Raw genomic sequence first — 20816 nt, forward strand, 5'->3', positions numbered from 1 at the left:
TGCTGGAGAGCGTTTGTTGTCTTTTTAAAACTGAGACTCAGAACGTTAACTCTTCCTTTTTGCTTTTATTGAAGCCCACCACAAAGCAGAAGCAGCGTTTTAAACGCGATATAACTCAGGTTAGTAACACGTCACCGTAAATAATCTTCCCCACGTAAAAGCCCGGCGGCAGCAACGCTCTTCCCTCCCGCCGGCTCTCGGACGCTGCCGGAACGCGCGCTGCTCCCTCAGGAAGACGCGTCCCCAGGACGCGCAGCGGGCGCTCCCCGCTCCCCAAAGCCTCAGCTCCGCCCCTCGCTGACCCCTCCCGCCGCCCCGGGAGCTCCGGCAGCGCTCCATCCCCACGTGGGGCCACTTTTGTTAGAAGAGCGCATCGGCGGCAGCAGGACGCGGCGCCCGGAGCGGCCCGTTGCCGCCGCCCGCCATCTTCCCGCCGCTCCGCCTTTACCACAGTGGCGCCGCCCGCCTGGCCCTGCCTCGGTCACGGCCCCGAGGCCCCTTTCCATGGCTTCGGGTTTGCCACCCGCGGGGCCTTTCTCCTCCGTGGCGTTGGAAGGGATGAGGACGGGTGCCGGAGCCTTTCCCCGCGGCGCCGACGCGACTACGGGTCCCGGCACGCTGCGAAGCACCGCCCGGCCCGGAACGGCGGGCGCCCGCCGCCGCCCCATTGTACTCCGGCCAGAGAAAACGCCGCTCCGCTCCGCCCGGACTTCCAGCCCCCCTCCCCCGCCTTCCGAGTGGTCCCTTCCAGCGCCAGTGCAGCGCCCTTCGGAAGAGCCCATCCGTGGGAAACGGGAGGGGCCGACGCCGCGGGGCGAGGCGAAGAGCGGAACGAGGTTCTCTCCGGGGGCCGAGCCGGCCGCTGATGAGCGTGCCGGGCAGCCAATAGGACGAGGAGATCGTCAGAGAGAGCCAATGGGCGCGGAGGGGGCGGGGCTTTCTCCGAGAGGGGCGGGGGCGGAGAAGGCCGGGCCGGGGGCCGTCGCGCCTGCGCGGGGGGAGGAGGTGGGGACTTCGTCGTGTCCCTGCGGCGGCGGCGGCGCCTGGGGAGGGTCGGGCGGAGGCAGGCAGGATGCGGGAGGCGGCCGGGCGGCCGTGAGCGGAGGGAGCCGTGCGAGCGGGCCGCAGGACGAGGCGGGGCCGGGCAGGCCGCGGCGGCCGGAGGGGCTCGAGGCGGAGAGCGGGCGGCCGGGGCTGGGGCTCCGCGCGGCGGGGCGGCCGCGGGGCAGGATGAGCCAGGAGGAGATCCTGAGGAAATTCATTAAGCGGGTGCAGGCCATGAAGGACACGGACCACAACGGGGAGGACAACTTCGCCAGCGACTTCATGGTGAGGGGCGGCGGCGCGGGGGGAGCGGGCCGGGGGTCGGGGGGGTCGGGGCCGTGGCCGTGCCGACTCCCTCGGCCGGAGCGGGGCTGCCGGGCGTCGTGCAGCTGCGGCGTGCACCGCGCTGCGCAGGGAGGGGCCTCGGTTCGCTCCGCGGCAGGATCTGCCCCGCTTCTCCACCCCGGGGCTGTGGGAAAAGGCACCGGGAGCGTCAGACCGCTCCCCCTAACACACACAGCCCTCCTTCCTTCGGCAGATAAAGGGACGGCGAGCTGTGTGTCTGTGTGTTGGGGGGGTGGGGGGGGGGGAGGAGGGAGGGAGTGCTCGGCCGCTGCGCGCGGGGCCGCCGCGCTCCGTGTCACAGGGGGATCGCCCTCCCAGTCTCCACTGGCCGCAGTGCCGCCTGCGGAGCCGTGCCGGGTGTTCCCCCGGGGATATCCATCCTCCTTCCCTCCCATCCCCCACTGGCTCCGTCCCTTTCTTCCCGGCTGAGCTCGGTGTCTGCCGGGGGGAGCCGTCGGGAGTCGCCCCTTTCCCGTCTCGTTCCTCCCGTTCTGTTAAAGGGCTGGAGGCGATCAGCTCGGGCTGCCGGCCGCGGCGCTGACACCTCTCAGCATTGTTCAAACAATGCCAAAACGCGCCGTGACCCGTCGCGGAGGTGAAGGCGAGCGCCGCGTGCGCGCATCTCCGCCTCTCGGTCCGTCTTTATCCGCCCGCGTTTGAGCTGACCCCGAGTCGCCGGCCATCCGCAGCCGTCAGCCTCGCATCGCGCCGCGGCGGCGGGAGGGGCCGCGGATGTTGCGCAAGAGCGGGCGGTGGGAGCGCGGGGCGGAGGGCAGCGCCGGGCGGGGGCCCGTGGGAAGCGGCTGGCGGGGCCGCGTCGGGAAGTGCGCGGCTGTGGGAAACGGGGGGGGGCGGGAATGGGGGGAGCGGCACTAGGGCTGGGGCCGTGCCGCTGGGCTCAGCTTGGCGCAGCGTCGCCGCGGCGCGATGTGAGGGCTAAACGCTTTGGCAGAACCCCGTCGTTTAAGTGATGGTTTCAGTGTCGTTGCCGTCGGACGCGGCCCGACTCCTCGCGCCGTGCTCTTCGCTCTGCCTCGTTCGCATGGGCTGGATGCGCTTTATGGGAAGGGCGGTGCAGGATGCCGGGGCTCTGGCGGCCTTTCTGCTAGGCGCTGTCTGCGTTACATCTGTAATCGGCTTCTGCCGTCTCAAAGCTGATCCGCAGCCTAATGCCTGAGCTTCCTTACTGCACAAACAGTTGTGCCATCCTTTCTTCTACGTAGTGACACCTCTGTGGAAAAGTCGATTTTGTTTCCAGTGCCGTGTTATTTTGCTTTCACTTGAATAGCCTGGCCCTAAGCTTTCCTATTGCTCACACGGAGCACCAAGTACTGCTAGAAAGGAAACATGAGGAAAAGGAGCTCAGAAACCAGCTTTAAGGCGTTTCACGATAAAGGTGTATTACCTGAAATAGCATTAAATGCCCAAGCAACGTCCCTAAGATGGGTTACATCAAAAATGTTTTTTCTTCTATTTCAAACTTTCTTGTTTTATTTCTGCATAATAAATTACAGGAGAACCAGGAAACCAAGATGCTGTTCCTTGGTGTGAATACTCATGTTAGTCTCAGCATTCACCTGCATGTATCAGAGAAGATAAAGGTTACTGTGGTGATGAGAATCACAGTTACTGATTATTTTCACTCAGATCATCCTCAGCTTGTGGTGGTTGTTGTGCTGTTGGGATTTTTATTTATATATGTATTCATTATTTTTGCAGCACAATGCTGAGGTGCTCACTGAGATGATTGAGGAGGAAAAAGAAGAGAGTTGAAGGGTGCAAAAGGCTTCTGTACTGTTTCCTTTAAGATTTAGCAATGATGCTGTGGGGAGGAAGAGGAAAGCGTTATTTTCTCATGTAAGCGCAGGATGTATTGTTGCTGCAATGCAATGGCATGTTTGTAGAAAAGGAATTGCAGTTACTCATCCTTTCATTTCCAAGTCAAAATGGGGTCTAAAAATAGGAATGGAATAGTGGTGAATGCAACTGAAGGTGGTTCTTTGTGTAGCATCTTTATTGCCTTAGAGTGTTGACTAATTGGCTTACAGAATTATGGTTAGGGCACAGTGAATAAACTAAATGTATCTGATGGGTGTCAGCGAGTTCTGGAGGAGGTGCTAAAAATGCTGGAGCTGTGGTCAGATAGGCTGGGTTTGGCTGGAGTCACCTGCTGGGTCTGTCTCAAAGTCCAAAGTGCCGATCAATACAGCTGCTATTTAGTGATGCTCTGGGTATCCCTGAGAGCGTGCTGTGCTTGGAAGGGGGAGGGCTGGCATATTTATTTATATTTCTGCTTACAAGGTAAATGATATTGTCTTTTACTGGTGATCAGATGGATTTAATCTTAATTGCTTTGCATTCATAAGTAAGCAGGACTTTATTAGGAGATCTCTTGAGTGTTAACGGCTGTGTACGGTTGGGTTTAAGTGAAGCGTGAGTCTGACAGCAGTGGAAGCTTGCCAGTGCATTTTGCCATGGGCAGATGTCTGTGGCTCTAGGGACAGGTAGGCCTCAGGTAATCAAGGTTAGGTTTTCACTTGTGTGCTTGCAGTACGTGCAAGCTGACACTGATACCTGGGTAAGAAGTGGAGATTGCTTCCTCGTCGTGCTTTGTGTTGTATGAGTACAACCCACCTGGCCTGGATTCTCATTTTCTGCAATGAATATGTCTCATCTCAAACAAGGATTGGAAGTCAAACATTTTCTCAATGAAAATAGTTTTCCTAGCCTCTAGTTTTTGGGAAAACTTCAATAAATACAATTTTGCTGATGTTCATTTAGTAAGTCCACAGGTATTACATTTTATTTTTCTTATGTGAAATTTTAAGCAGGAGTGTTCTGCTGCTGTCATGCTGTCATTTCTCTGATGTAGATCGCCATTGTAATATAGGAGAAATGAGTGATGAAACAGCATTTGATTTTTTGAGATAATGCTTTACAAATACTTTGCAGTATATATCTATTTGACAATATTTGGGTTATATCCCTGATTAACCTGTTCTCGCAGAACACAGAGAGTGGCTGAATCTTTCTGCTTTTTGCACTGGGTACCATGTAGGAGACTCAGCTTTTTGGAGACAGTGCTGTCAAGACCATCCTGCCTTGGATCATCAGTCTAAATACTGCTAATGATATTGCTTAATGATTTTGCAGAGAGTTACTGGGTCTCAGGTTGTCTTTACACCTTTTGTTCAAGAGAACGCTGGTAATTAATTCATACAGGTGAGCATTGCCTCCTGTCTTCTGTTCAGTCCATCAGAGCTCAGACTTCTGGATTTGGAGATATTGTAGAACTTGATGTGCTGTTTTCTAAAGTACAAGAGGGATCTTGAACAACTTATTCATTTGAATTAGATAAAGAGGTTTTTTTTATAGTGTAGGTGTCCCTCCTAATCTCCTGTCTCTTTTTTTTTTTTTTTTTTGATGTAGTTCAATTTTAGATCCTGCTCTCTCATTACTTCATGGAAAAAAAGAGGAGGTGGGATGTTATTTACTTCTGAGGAAATTGCATCACCTCAGAAATAGCTGAGACTACCAACAGTGGAATGACAATCCTGGCTATTCTAAGTTACTGATCAGGACGACTCAGTTACACAGTAATAGCCCACAAACTGATGATAAGAGTGCCATTGATTTTTTTTTTTTTTTTTTTTTTTTTTCCCTAATTCTTGTGCAATCTAATATACCATCAAAGAGAGGGCAATACATTCAACCATAGCACTTAGGGAACACCCTTCTTAAAAGCGTGTCTGTACACTGATGTGCATTTGTGTGAACTTCCCTAATTGAAATACCACTAATGTACCTCTGGAGTACCTGTGAATATAATTGTTTTAGAAGATGTGTAATAAGGAAAATTAGCAGAAAGGGTTAAGAGTCATGTGTCTCCAGAACACATTATTAATTACTTTTATGTGCTCTTAAAAAAATGAAGTGTACAGATACTTCTGGTTGTGATGTTTTGTAGTGTTTACTTACTGGATGAGTTTCATGCTTATAACACAGTTTGAAGCATGAGCTCTCCACTTTGTCACATACATTACAGAAAGCACAGTGGCTTTTTAAGAGGAGCAGTTTGTATCTGCTCTGGTTAAACCAGGGAAACACTTGGTTGGAGTCCACTGAGCCCACTGGCCTCTGAAGTTTTAATTTATAAAGTGCTTGCTTGTTTTTTAAAGAAGACTGAGGCAAATTTTATTTAGTGTAAGTACAGGTTGGTAGGAAATTCATGTAAACTGAGGGCTTTTGGGGAAACAACAATTCTGAGTGTTTGTCTTCCTGTAATTGTGATAGACAGATGTTGGCCTTGGAGAATGCGCCCATAAGTACACAGATGTGTCATAAGCAGCTCTGCTCTTACAGATGTCAGTAGGTTGCAGACCACTGGCTCATGATGAAAGTGGCTGTTCTGTTTTGTCTCCCACGTGAGGCTTTGCATGGAGTGTTAACATATTCTTGAAGCTTTATTCCTGCTAACCGTGTTTCAGTTAATGCTGTTAATTCGATCTGGGGCATGGGGGGAGCAGATTGCTTCCTTGTGAGCAGTGGTAAGTCATGCACGCCATTCCCAGAGCTTCCTTGCTGTGCAATACTTCTGCTTGGAGCAGTATGACCGCATGGTCACTGCAGTCACCCTCAGCTTCAGAGGCTTCTGGAATTTTGGGAACTGCTCTTCTGGAGATGCTATATGAAATACAGTGTTTTGTGAACGCCATGAAACTGACAGCTTTGTCCTGTTCTGAGTGCTTCTCCTGTTGTTTCAAAGATGCCATTCTGAGCTCTCATAGGGGTGGCTGAATACAACCACAAAGCTCCTATAGAGACTCTGGGATATAAGATCTTGCAAACTAAAATTGCAGTAGTTCTTTCAAGCAAATGAAACTTAAACAACTTGATTGGGCAATACTCTGGGTTTTGTCAGAGAACTTATTTTCTCTCCTGCTTTATGTACTGAAGGTTTGTGTATGGCCTTTGGATACTTTAAAAATGCCCAGGAGGAACATATGATAGTCTCATCGTTGCACTTCCTGGCATGCACCCCAAGTAATGTAAATGGCATGTCAGGTACTTAGCTTTTATTCGGATCTCAATCCTACAGTGCCTTTTGGTGTAAGCAGGTATGCACAGATACATACTACCTATATAGGCAGATGCTGAGAGAGATGGAGGCCTGAGAGCACCATAGCTCATCTGCACTGCATTCTAATCTGGAGCTCTGCACAGCCCCATATGTACACGTCTGTACGTATTGGTACACATGTCTGTATATTTCTGCATATGTGTGATTGCTGTAGAAACAGTTTCTTGTTTTGAGGTATGCACAATTTACCTTAAAACTGTGATGTGTTCAGGCTATTTTTCCTGTGTGGAATTGTTGTTAAATAGAAGTTAGCAGCTCTGCAGGCAAGGAAAGGTTAATCTGAATATCTGCTTATTTAATGCATATTTGTTAATAGAAGTTCAATGAAAATCCAAAACTTTTAGAATTAATCTGAAAGCCATTAATCTGTAGTAAATAGGAATTTTGATTTTCTTCACTGTTACTATTTAAAATTCGTGGGTTGTGTGCTGAGGATATGTTTAGTATGTAGGAAGCTTTGGCCTAGAGAAAATAGCAATGCATTTTTAGTACTGGGAGCAGCAACACGAGTACATGTGGTAGAACTGAAAGCAGAGGATAGATGACAATTTTCTTCTTGATTTTCTGAAACACTTTCTTTAGGGCGAGGCATTAAAGGTCAGTTGTGGAACTGAGTGGAGCATAAATGGAGTAGTGCAAAAGCTCTTGGTGCTTTTGGGAAGTGCAGGATTTTCTTTAAGTGAAGCATAGATATTCAGTTCTATTTCTGCTAACTAGCATGGGGATGTCGCAAGGAGGCTAAGCTCCTGGTTTCCCTGCTTTGTCTGATTAAGAACTTGACAGTGTAAGGTCATCTCATGAGCAAACATGAAATTTGGTCAGAATATGTTCCTGGAAGGAGAGCATGCTGATCCAGCTGCGGGGGTTTGGATCCAGAACTGGAGCTGTGGGCTGTGGCTGCACTGTTGGGTCACTGCCTCAAATCCTGCACCTTCCAGACATGATGTGTGGCTCTGGCCCAGTGCCGCTGAGGCAGTACAAGAGTTAATGAGGAGCTCTGCTGGGAAAACAAGTTCCTCAAAAGATGAGGAGGGAGAGAGGGCAGTGAAGGAACATTGTTCTGAGTTGGGAGCCTTGTTTTGAAGTGTCTTTGAGTAATGATATCAGAATGATTAAATCACATGAGACTTGCAGAGGAAAGTTACAGCTTGTATCTTGGAGGGCCTCTTCTATCTTCCCTTCTGCCATCAGCTTTAGCTGTCTTAGGAGTTACGTTCTAAAAAAGATGATGTAGAAAAAATCCCTGAAGATACTAAATAGGAGGTATAAATGGATGGCCTAGTTTGGGTGACCCAATTTTTGTCTTGCTACAAATGGATATTTTCGTTTCTTAAGAAGCTGATAATCAATTTGTGGGAATGCTTATAGGTAATGTTGCTGTAACAGAATTGCATTTTGAAAGGAAAGTTTGGAAGAATTGACTTAGCAGCTTAAAAAACAAGTAAAAAGTAGCTAGCTGATGTAGCTACTGACCCCAGTGAGAAGAAACACCTATTGTAAGAGGTTTGAAGCTATGAATGATGTTTTCTGGCGGACTGAGAGGTCTGTGAGATCAAAAGTGCAAAAGCAAATAAAGATAAGTTTCATTCATTAGGATTTCTAGAAGGAAGCATCAGCAGTTCTGAAGGAAGTTCTGCCATTATGCTCCTGACAGTTACTTGTTTTATTTATTTTACTCCTGAACTCCCTTAATCTAATAAAAACAATCAAATCAGTGTGCGTTATTAATGTGCCATGGGCAACTAAATCAGGAGAGTGAAAGTAGTAAGTGCTGTATGGATTAGTTGCCTTGTTCAATGTTTAGGTTGCTATCACAGACTTTCTAACACAGTTGCGAAGTGATCATAAGCTTATCCATGTAACTTAGATTTCTTCCTCTTTTAGGGGAAGGGCTATTCCCTTACTCCTGTGTATGTTGGAGGGCAGGCCTTGATTGTTAAACATGACTGAAATGTATTAGTTTTAGGCAAGGAGTCTCAGTTATCAGTTTCGGTGTCTAAAGTGATGGACTGGAAAGCTCCCGAGGGGTAATTAGTTTAGTTAAAGCCATGCTGCTTTAAAGAACATATGCACTACTTTCATCTCTTATTTAGTTACAATTTTGAACTTGTAAATTTTAAACAAACTTGTCTTTCATTAACTCCCTTCTTATGTAGTTGTGTCAGTCCCAGCCGATTTTGTTTATTTCTCTAAGGTCGGTGTTCAGTGGTGTTCTCTCAAATGGTTTTGCATCTTGCTGCATTTGTGTAGTGAGTCTGTCATATTGCCTTGTCATTCCTACTGGCTCGTGTGGATGACATCTGCTTTTTGTTTTTATCTAAGAACACACAGATGTTTTGTACCCTTTGTGATCGCAGGAAGAGCGGCTTCTGCATGGATCAGTGAGATTAAGAGCAGCGCTTGTTTTGGTTCTGGAGAGGTACTGACTGTCTGTGCAGCATGACTGCAACAGGAACGAGTGGCTGAAACTTCTTATTTTAGACTAAACTAAGCAGGGAGAGTCAATGGGAGGCTGAAAATGAAGTGTGGCATACAATTGACATGGCCTCTGCTTCGTGCTTTTGTTGAGGATGGGCCGTAAGCAACGATAGCAGAGATGTGCTCTGTATCTTATCTGCTGCTGGGTGGATAGTGTGGATGAGAAGCCGGTTTCTTCTGCTGAGCCAGAGAGCTGCAGCTGTAGGTTCTGGTCCATGCAGGTCTGGCTGCACTTCAGAGCCCAGTAGGCGTGATTCCAAGCTGCTGACCATCTCTGAGAGCTTTGGGGGGGCTTGCTGGTCTGGAATAGTGAACTTCTTCCATTGTTTGGTTGCTTTTTTTAATAGTCTATATGTCTATCATTTATGTTATTATGCCATGATGGTACATGATAAAGATGGCTGTCTGAGTCCCCATTTCGAAGGATGTTATATGGCTTTCCTGTCCATAAGTGCTCGAGGGACTTGCCGGCGTGTATTACACATCATGGTGAAGTGACTGATTGCTGTGGGAGCTGCGCAGCTCCTGAGAAGCATGAGTGGTCTTCCACTCTGTCCTAAATGTTTTACTTCTTGTTGGACTGTATTTGACTTCCTAATGCATAACCCTGTGAGGGAATAGTGTCTTTTCCCAATGCACCCAGTCTCCTGGTAGCATGTATGGCACTTGCATGTAGCATCCTACTGGTACAGATGTTCTTAGGTTTGTTGCCCACTATTTGCACAGCCTTACTGAACAGAACTGAATAATTAAAAGAACAAGCTCAACAAACAAACCCAAGTGATGGGCACAGGGTGCTGCACTTTGATAGGGGATGTCTGGGGTTTGTAAGGTGTTGATGGGCTTCTGTGGTGGGAAATATATTAGGGTTTGCATTTCTGCAGTGAATCAGCTTCTTTTTACTGCCTTTCTGTGTGTAGAAATCAATTTTAAATCTTTTTTTATTTTCTACGTCAGTCTTTGCCTGCCTGTGTAGAAAACAAAATTGTGAGTTGTAGCTGCGCTTTCTTTATTAGTTGCTGCTCTCATATATTCTGATCATTTTAGCAAATAGGTAACTGTTAATTGAAATGAATACAGCTGTCCAGAAGGAGTACTCAGTGGGATCATTTAACTCAAAATAAAGCTGGAAAATGAAAACCTATTCTGGAGGGAAGGAAATATGTAGGTTAGCTTATCTGCTTCAAGAACCTGGGAATTCCTACAGAAATGAATTCATTATAAATTGCCTCCAGGGCAGCACCCCTATTGCCCAAACTGTGAAAGGAAGGAAATAATCTTTCAGATATGGTGAGCCTCCCCAGATCACTGACTGTTTTGTTGTTCATTTTTTGTCTGAGACTTCCATTTTTAGCAGTGTAACACACAAAGGTACCTTGTTGGTTTTCTTAATGACCAAACTAAGGTGTAAAACTAATTTTAATTTGCTTCCTGTGAGGTGGCATCAACGTAACTGAGTGTAAATGGTAATGGAGAAAAATGACTGTTTGTAGGCACGTGGAAGGATCTTGTGCTTCAAGCACTCATTGGAGTTGATTGTTCACGAAGAAATGTTCTGTTTTTTATGGACACTGTACTTTTCTGTTCCTTCCAGTTCGTGAAGTGTAGGCCTAGAAGGGGAAATATTACTTACTTTGCTTTCTTTAACTGATTTTTGCAATGAAATTCTTAACATCAGGGCTTTGCACTTAAACCTTTGGACAGCAGTGTGTTTTCTAAACTCAGTGCTCAGGGTAAGTTGTCCTTAAGCTGGACATCAGGCTTTACAAAAGTTGCTCACAAATCTGCATTCTCAATGTTTTTATATTTTTCTTTACAAATGGAAGAAGTTTTTCAAAGGCTGTTCCACAGAACTGCTGTGAGAATTATCATAAAATTGCTCTACTGTTCTGTAGAAATGTTGCACCAGTTGTTTCCTAAACTGGTGCCAGACACTTTTTAAGCATTTTCATCAAATGATGAAATTTAGCCTTTAAACGATCTTTTAAAATTTAGTTACAGCGAAAATGCAGACTGCAAGTTGCTTAGAACTTCAACTTACTGCTTTTTCTATCTGAAGAGAACAGGTAGAAACCTGAATACATCAAACTGTGGCTGAGGGAAGCCTACTTGTATTTTTATTTTTCACTAATTCCACGAATCTGTAGCCTGTAAATAAATGATTTGAATCGGGAGACCATTAACAGTGTCGTTTATAGACTGCCATTTCCTAATGGGAAATAATTAATGGTAAAACTGCTCGCTAGTACCAGTGGCGGTGAGTTTCACTACAGACTGCCCTGCATGAGAGCATGGCTCTGGCCACGTATAGGTTATTAAACGCGATGGTACTTTTGGTGCAAAGCTATAGCAACACATCCTCCTGGTGCAGCACTTAAAAAAGCATTGCACTGTGTAAATGGGTGATTGTGTGAAAACGAAGCCAGCATCCTGTTTGTACAGTCTTATAGCATACATAATAAGCTTCCCTTCCTGTATTCATAGAAAAAAAATGTTCCGTGTCTGGTAAGGTAAGGCAGTGTGACCATCCAGTGAAAAATGTGTGCATATTTAAAAATAAAATAAAATAAAAATAACAACAACCTTGGTAATTGTATTTTTTGCTCTTTAGTGGTGAAGATAACTTCCAGACGTTAAATGTACATCAGGCCAGGACGTGCTTGGAATTGAGGGAAAATAGTAGGCAAGTAAAAAGAGAATTCAGTCAAGGATATAACGAAATGATGAACTGACATATTTCAGAGATACTGACGGTACTGCGGAGGTAAATAGGAGCATATTGAGTTTGATGGGAGGATCTTGTAGGGCATGTCAGGGAATCACTGGAGCTAGTTTGAGAAAGCAGATGCAGAAGAGAATCCTATTCTCGCGTTTCATGGCTGAGTCCTTTAGATGTTGTGGGGTCACTGAAGTACTCACTGCTTTTAAATCTCCAGAACTGAGTCCTGAAGTGGTGAACTCACTGGATCTTGCTGATTGTGTGCATTTTCCAGCTGTTGTTCCTTGTGGCCTATTCCAAGAGGAGTGACAGTTACAGAATAGACAATATTTACTTTAAAGATCTGATTTTTTTTTTTTTTTTTTTTTTTTTCCCCTGTTAACATAACAGATTCCTGCTAGTGTGGTTCTGGAATTTAATGTCAACAGGCAGCAACTGAGAACATAAAATGCTCTCTTCGTAGGAATTCATCTCACTGCTTTTATATGCTGGTACTGAAGATTTGTTTGGAGAGATCACAACTCTTCACTTCCTGTGTTAGGCCAGCTTAATGTGTATACAAGTGTCATACTGAGTGGAAAGTACATCAAACCTTTAAGCTTGTGAACTGGGCTCGAGAAGAAACAACTGTGTTGGGGAACTTTGCTGGTGCAGGGTGTGTATGTTACAGCACGTGTCCTTCAAAAACCTCCGCAGGCATTTGCAAGCTAGAAGAAATGCGTGCACTTGTGGGCTTCCTTCTGCATTCGTCTCATGCTGTCTCTTGATTTGTCTTGAGCTTGTTGGATCTCTTCTGAGCACTGCATAAACACAGTACCCTTTAGGAATTCTACAATTGTCAGCTAGTAGTTGAATTATCCCCCTCAAGTGTGTAGTTTTCCACTGGGCTTAGTACTTGTTTCAGATCTTATGCAAATTGCAACATGTGTATTTGATTGAGCACATATCAACAGCGATCCATCTTGGATATTTTATTTCCAGTCTGCTTCTGAATGCTTCTTTTCTCCCTTCCCCTTTACTACTATTATCCTTAGCACAGTATTTCTGGAATGGCTTCTTGATTTTTAAACCATCAGTTTTTTACTTCTTTGGGAATGCTGAGTGGAAGGAAGGAGTGGAAAATTGTGTGAACAATGTGCCTGTCCTCATCTTTACCTTCCTATAGTTGAGAAACTTCAGAACAAGCTTTAGGTTCATACAAATTATTATGGATTGAATGAACTGAAGGCAGGTGACTGTAGTGTAGATGTGTCTGTAGTTGGCATTTCAAAGTCAGGAGGCAGTAATGCTGCACATCTCATCCTATTGCTTGTCATGCCCTTACTGTCTCTTAAGGACAAATGTGTATTCCTGTCTGGACTCATTAGCATTAATAGCCATTCTTGTTGCTCACTGGAATACTGATGTGCAGTGCTAGGAACAGAATGAGGGGAAGGAAGCCTTCCAGGGAAGGCACCATGCAATGATTAAAGGTGCCAAAGCTTTAGGAAAATGCTGCTGTTCCTACAAGTGAAACTAAAACAGATGTTGCTGCAAGGCTCAGCTTAACTGACTGTTGGAATTAAATTGAGGTATATTAAAGCTATTGATTTTGTTTGGAATGCTGCCGTGTCCATTGAGGGAAAGAAAGATTGAGAAACTGGGTATGTGTCCTACTTGGTTAAAATAGTGTCTTCTATTGAGTGCTGGATGCCATTATATTTGGAAAGGAACATGTCTCACCCCAGTGTAAACTGCACACAGTTCCTGGCCTATTTCCTTGCTAGAAGTGTTGTAGTAGGCAATGAGAGCTTCAGAATTTTAGAAGTTGATTTTTTTGCTGACATAAGACATACCTGTTTCCACACTGAAAAGCAAGTCAAATAATTTTTGTGGATGTAAATAGCAGTACGTGTTCCATTGAAGTTATTCGGTACTGTGCCTCACTTTCCCAGTTCTTTTTTAATGTTACATGAAAATCTAAACTCACTTCACTTCTGCTATCTCCTACCTTACTCTAACATTTCAGACTTTGTTCTCTCCTATCTACCTCTTCCCTGTGTAGCTTTGACAGATCTGTTCCAAGGAAGTAACTTCATAATGCAACTTTCCTTTCTTGCTGTGCTTCATCTGCTTGTTTTGTCACTCTGAAGAACCATGACCGGTGCTTTTCCATTACCTTAAAGTAGTTAAGTGTCAATTCTCTACTTTGAAAGCTGTACTTGGTAAGATGCTATAAACCATACCCCTTCTTGAGAGAGGTAAAAAAAACTATTTTGATGGAGACTCACAGAATCACAGAATGGCCAGGGTTGGAAGAGACCTCAGGGATCATGAATCTCCAACCCCCCTGCACATGCAGGGCCACCAACCTCCCCATTTAATACCAGACCAGGCTGCCCAGGGCCGCATCCAATCTGGCCTTGAACACCTCCAGGATTGGGGCATCCACAACCTCTCTGGGCAGCCTGTTCCAGCACCTCACCACTCTCTCTGGAAAGAACTTCCCCCTGACATCCAACCTAAATCTTTCCTCCCTCAACTTCAAACCATTTCCCCTTGTCCTGCAGTTATCAACCCTTTCAAAGAGTTGAAGAGAAATAAGCAGTAAGAAGTTTCAGGAGGAAGATGCTCAAAAGCAGGAGGTTCCCTGTGGGGATGACGTGGCGTCAGGAGGGTGCACACAGGTTAGTGGGCTGCGATCCCTCTGGCTGCAGGAAGAGCACTTCATGTAATGCTGAGTGAAACAGGCAGCAAAAATGAACAAGCTGTGTTTGTGCCAGGAATCTCACTGGGATTTTACCATCAAGTAAGGCATAGCTCTGGTTTCTGCAGACAATGAGCTTTGTAATGCTAATCTCCCCGTGTCTCTTCTGATTTGTTGGCAGTCAGAGCTTCTCACCGAGTCACCTTGCTAATTCTGTCTTTATCTTCTGTTTCTCCAGTATGAGAATGTGGATTTTACCACTGCTGTAGCACAGTCTCAGAGTTTGTTGAAGTGTGTCTGTAAACAGAGAAGAGGCATTTAGTATTGAGCAACTTTCCTGCTCTTAGATGGGCAACTGTGGGCTGCAGCCAGTGTCGGTAACAAGTTACTGTAAGGACAGCCTTTGGTCTAATATGGGGAAGGAATTGCAATAAAGGAGATTAGTGGCTTAGGAAAAGAAGATGAAAGAAAAGAGAACTGAAAGAGAAGTCTAAGAAAATATTTAAATTGTCTGGGGCGACTGTGAAGTGATTGATATGAAAACAATAAATTGACTGTATAAGAAGCTGTTGTTCCTTGTGTTAACTGTTGCTTCCCAGACAGTAAAAGCAGTCAGACTGCCCTTTGTCTGCAGCTGGTGGGGATGGAGCTCCATTCTAATGGCAGTTCATTGATTGTGAAGGGGGTTGGCAGTCTTGAAGAAGCCGCATGGCTCACTGCAAGCTTTAACACCTCCAGAACTGCAGAAGTAAAATATACCTATGTCCACATTTTAGAATCATATCGATAACCAAAAACTGTTCTTCCCTGGATTCCATGTGTTAGCTCCCCTAATCTACCATGGAGAACGGCAGATGAGTGCACACTGGGCACTTCCAGCTGTAGCCAGATGAAACTTGGCCTAAGTCTGAACTGAGCCATAAGAATTGAACACAAAATATTTACTTTCTTTCAGGTGTTTGTAGCTGTAATTTGCCTATGAAATGTAAAGGCCTAGAATCTGCTTTTGCAATCTTATATTTTTGATAATGTCTAAAGAAACTGAAGAGTTGTATCAAATCCCGTTAATCCATTAGTGTTTGTGATTCACAGGGTTTTCATAGTGTCTAAATACTTAATACAGAATTATTAATTCTAACTTACTAATTATTAAACCAGAAAGGAAATAGATGCAGATACAGCATAAATAAAACTTGTAGGAAATGTTGTTGGACTTGGGACTTGGTTGGGATGCTCTCCTTATTGCTGTTATTGCTTTAGTGGGCCACTTGTTCATTTAAATTATCAAAATAATTAACTTTGGACAAAGACAGAACAGCAAGCAGAGTGTTCTCATTGTATATATGTGCACAAGGGTAGAAAAGCCTGACATTATTTCCTTACTGAGCACAGTTGAGAGGTTTCTTTGTACTCTCAGCCGATGAGCCAAGAGATAAAACTATTGAAGACTTGCTCAGGCAAATGTGAGTTGGTAGGAGATGCGGTTTCTTAAAAACATGAAGGAACGAACAGCTGAAGTGATCTGAAGACTGTCCTGATGGCAGCCATGATACTTGGGACAGAGCAGGAACATGGAGGAGATGGTATAAAGCAGCCAGGAAAGCACAATGTCGCATAATGCAGCAGATGTGTTCTTAACTGGGGAGGGAGAAAGATGATTTAGATGAATTTTAGGACCTTAAGGTATTATAGGGTTTCTTTCAGAATATTAAAAAATGTCCTAATATGTTCCAACCTAATGCCTTATTTCTTTATTCTGACTAATGGATAATGAGAGAGACAAAAAGGAAAAAAATCATCCTCCCCATTTCTCTCAGGGCACGTTGAGTTCCTGCACTGATACTGCTTCACAGCCCATCCTTGCCTTACTTATAAATGCTTTACTCTTTTACTGCTGTGTAATTTCTTTTTGTTCTACTTCCTCTTTTTTATTTTTTTTTTTAGTTCCCATTTTAAAGGAAAAAGTTGTGGTGAATGTGCTTTGCCTGTCTGGCAAGGACATATCAGTGCCAGTGGTTCTTCTGGCTGTGACTTCAGCCAGGTGCTGCACCTGCTCGAGCCCAGACCCGGATGGCTTTCCTGCTGGGAGACTGAGTGAGAGGTGTGTCTGGGAAACTGCTGTGATTCCTTTAAAAAGAGAGAAATCTGTATTTTGTGACTCACTGGGTACTTTCTAATTTGGCACTTGTTATGGTTCTAAAATGAATTTCTTGTTTTCTAAGCTTCATAGCCTTCCCTGTCTCCTTCATGAGAACTACCACGTTTCTTGTGCTTGCTGTCAGTGTTGTGATTGGTTCCTTAATAACGGAGATCTTATGCAGTCCCAGCTGTGCTCATGTATGTTACAGAATCTCAGCTTGACTTCCCTTCAGACCTTAACCAACCTTGCTTGCCTCTGCTTTTGTACTGAAACTGCTTCCCCTTTGGCCTGTCAGTCCCTTGTCAGTTCCCCTGTTGCCATTAGTTTCCCAATCAATCCAGAGTAGAAGATTCCTTTTATACTGGTGTTCTCCTAGGCTCACACATACAGTTTTTATGAGTATCTAGGTTTAGTTCAAACTCATAGAAGCACTCACCCACCCTTTCTTCCTGCAGCAGGCACATGTGTCTGAACTTTGACTTCTGCTCTCTCCCTCTGTAGGTGTGGTGTTTCTATGTCTATTACAGAGAATTTCACTCTGCTATAAGCATTTAATCTATTGTTTCTGAGCCTAAGCCTTTAGGCCTGGCTTCATTTAGGCTTAGAGAAGTACTATTCTTTTCTTTCTCTTTTTTTTTTTTTTTTGGTCCAAAAGTGTTCTGTGTGTTGGTTTAGCTTTCGTGAACTTCGGTTGCTTTTTTTTTTTTTTTTTGTTAAGAACTGGGAAGCAGAAGTGCAGCCTTTCTATCGCCAATTCTGAGTGCCTTCATATCTTTTGATATGTACGTTTCCTCCATTGTGTTCTCTGAAGCAGCTCATGATCTTCAAACTCTCCTCATAATCCTAGGGGTTGAAGGGGACCACTGGAGTTATCTAGTCCAACCTGTGCTAAAGCAGGTTCCTGAGACAGTAGATCACACAGGAAAATGTCTAAGTAGGTCTCAAATATCTCCATGGAAGAAGACTCCACAACCTCTCTGGTCATGTATTTCAGTGCTCTGGCACCCTCACAGTCAGGAGTTTTTTCATTACATTTGTGTGGAACTTACTGAGTTGCAGTTTTTGCCCATTGCATCTTGTTCTGTTAATGCACATCACTGAAAAGAGCCTGGCCTCATCCACTTGCCTCCTGCCCGTTAGCTATTTGTAAGCATTGATGAGATCTGTCTCCACCCCCAGCCTTCTCTTCTCCAGGCTGAACAGCCCCAGGTCTCTCAGCCTTTCCCCATAAGAGAGATGCCCCAGGCCCCCATTTGTTCTTTGTGGCCCTCCACAGATACGTCCTTTGGAAAGTAACGATTTTGAGTCTGTCTTGATGGTTTTGAGACTTAGGTTTTGCAGCAAGGAGCTCTGCAGAGACAGTTCTCAGTAAATGGTTCAGTTTCAGTGTGTACTATTTCAATAATCTGATTGAGTTGATGGAACAAAACTGATTCATAGGAGTAAGTGCTTTTTTGGCTGAACCTTGGGACCAGGGCTGTGTTATTGTTCTGTGTGACAGCCACAAATATTACTTTTGCTGCTGCTGCTTCAGTGGGGGCAAAGGTCACCGTAGGGGATGCTTTGTAAGGATTTCCTCTTAACAATTGAGCTGATGAGCAGGAACTGTAGGTCGCCTTCTTTTCGTTGGCTTCCAGTGTTTCCTCTGCCCAAGAGGACACTGACATCTAGTGGATGGGTTCCATATGCACTCTGCAAGCAAACCGCTGTTCTATGGCTATCTCTAGTCTGTGAGGCTCTTGCCGAAATTTGTTCAGATCCTTAGGATTTTTCTCAAAGGGGAAGAAAAAAAACAACCCAAAACAATCGAGAAAGCAACCTGGCCAATGTCAAGTAACTTCTCTTGGAGTTTGCGATTTAAGGGTTGCATTGTCAAACCAGTTGTTGCTTGTTGGGAGCGTTTTGTTCAGTCCTGTTGAGTGCATGTGAGCCTCAGATGTTTGCAATACAATGATTTAAGATACTGCTTTCCTCAGTGGCCCTCCCAGCCTATGAGGAGCAGCTGCTCCCTGCTCTGCGAGAGAAGAGGCGGATGGGGCAGTTTGCACCTCTGAGACAAAGAGCTCCTCTAAGCTGCCTTCAGGTCTGGGCCTCTCCTTTTGATGAAGCTCAAAGCCCGATGACGCGCAGGAATGTTTTCTGCAGCTTGTCCCACACATCTGGTGGCTCAGCTGGGATCTGGTTGGCAGGACAAGTTTTAGCAAAAGCACAATTTCTCTTGAAATGTTTCTAAGCAGAGGGCAGCATGTAGCTTTTATTTTAACGTTAATATTGCTTAAAGATAAAAACAGAAATTTCAGGTGAATTAATGAGATCCTACTTCTTTAACGAAGAAAATAAACACTGCTAGAAAATGAATAATTGAATGGCCAGGTATGATACCTTAAGGGTGCTGCTATTGAGCCGTTGTCTGTGAGCACCTAGCATTCCTGCTGTGGGTTACTGTTTCATCTCTGAGGGTTAAAGTCATTCTCCACAAGCACTTGTTAAGCAGTAACATACTGTTGGGAGGCTTGTTTACCCTGCAGCCACTTTCTAAATGAGGTTAAAATGAGGCAGTTCCAAGGTATCTAAAATCGAAAAGAATTGTCAGAGAAAACATAGTAGACTGGCAGTGCTTAAAATGGGAGCGTTAGACTGAAATGAATTGATGACGGTATCTAAAAATGAAAATGCTGCTTCCTCTTCCTGAGAAAATGTTACATTTTGTGCTGATGAGTGCTAAGGTTGTTTTATTAATTGCTTACGTTCTTTGGTTACTGCCATAGCTCGTTCATCGCTGGATGTCCCGTGTCCCATTTCTTTGTGTGACAGCTAAAGCAGTTACAAACTGTCACTCAGCTCATTTGGTTCTTAGTCACACGGCCACCATCACTGTTAGTGATCAGTGCCTTCAAACCTTAGTGTACTTTCTATTGTCTCAATAGTCATTGCTTCTTGTAATATTTTCATCTGCTTTATTGATTGCTTTCTAGCTTTGTCATCAGGAAGTCTATTAGCATAATCTGCTTTTAGTGATAAGTCATTAATGAATATGTCTGACAGGACTAACACAGAGCTGTGTGTGTTGTTGTGTTTTTGTGACGGTTTTTTATTGTTAAGAAACTCTACTGGTGAAATCCTTTCCATCAAATGGTTTGTTTGGGATTTTTTTTCCACTGTTTCTCTTAAAAACCCCGGTCTGGCCTGAATTCTTATGAAAATTCACACGCTCTTTGCAATTGGCACTGAGTCAAACACTTCTTCAGGGCTCGGATGAGAACAGCTTCCTTTCCCAAGAAAGGAAATGGGCTCTTCTTGCTATGTCACTTACTCCAGAGATGAGAATTGCAGATAAGAATCTTGAGGTTAGATCTGAAAGTATTCCTGTACATTTCTGAAATTCCTGGAAGTAAACCTGTCATCCAGAACTGGGTGTGTTGAATAAAGTTGTTTGTATCCCAAATAGAGGCTTTGGCTGTTGTTTACCAAACAAGCAGTCTTGTTCTACCTTCTGGATTGTAAACATGCAGCTCTGGAAAGCAATAACAATTGAGGTTTACTTGAAAAACATGATCAGCACCTTGACTGACAAGGTGCTTGCCTGAACCAGATTTATTTTACTTGTTGCCTTGAGTAGCTTTATGCTTTTTGAAATTTGGTGCTGTAGAAGGGCAGTGTTTGACAAAGGAGCAGATCGAGAGGCTGCCTGCAGAGTATGGGCATGGAGGGAGGCTTTGTAGATTTCTTTGCAATTGAGTGTATGCCTCATGAGGTCTGCAACATAGAAGAATTTCTGAGATATCCCGTTAATTAATTAATTAATCCTGGGCTCCATCAGAAGAGGGGTGGCCAGCAGGGGCAGGGAGGTGATTGTCCGTCTCTACTCTGCTCTTGTGAGGCCCCATCTGGAGTACTGCATCCAGGTCTGCAGCCCCCAACACAAGACAGGGAGCTGCTGGAGAGGGTCCAGAGGAGAGCCATGAAGACCCTCAGAGGGCTGGAGCACTTTCCCTACAAAGACGGGCTGAGGGAGCTGGGCTTGTTCAGCCTGGAGAAAAGGCTGCGGGGTGACCTCATTGCAGCCTTTCAGTACCTAAAGGGAGCCTATAAACAGGATGGGAATCAACACTTTGAAAGGGTAGATAACAGCAGGATAAGGGGAAATGGTTTGAAGTTGAGGGAGGGAAGATTTAGATTGGATGTCAGGGGGAAATTCTTTACGGAGAGTGGTGAGGTGCTGGAACAGGCTGCCCAGAGAGGTTGTGGATGCCTGCTTTTGTCT

General features: G+C 44.9%; 1 protein-coding gene across 1 annotated transcript in view; it reads left to right on the forward strand.

Moving 5' to 3' along the window:
* Positions 1–1230: 1230 nt before the first annotated feature.
* The window catches only part of PTPN12 (protein tyrosine phosphatase non-receptor type 12), a gene marked incomplete at both ends in the record, with an annotated part of 68905 nt that continues 49319 nt past the window's right edge, over positions 1231–20816 (forward strand). Inside the window, one exon of the mRNA XM_079547345.1 lies at positions 1231–1329. Coding sequence (XP_079403471.1) covers positions 1231–1329 — 99 coding nt within the window. The remainder of the gene's footprint in view (positions 1330–20816) is intronic.

This window comes from Tetrao urogallus (genome assembly GCF_951394365.1).
Source record: "Tetrao urogallus genome assembly, chromosome: 1".
NCBI classification, from domain to species: Eukaryota; Metazoa; Chordata; class Aves; order Galliformes; family Phasianidae; genus Tetrao; species Tetrao urogallus.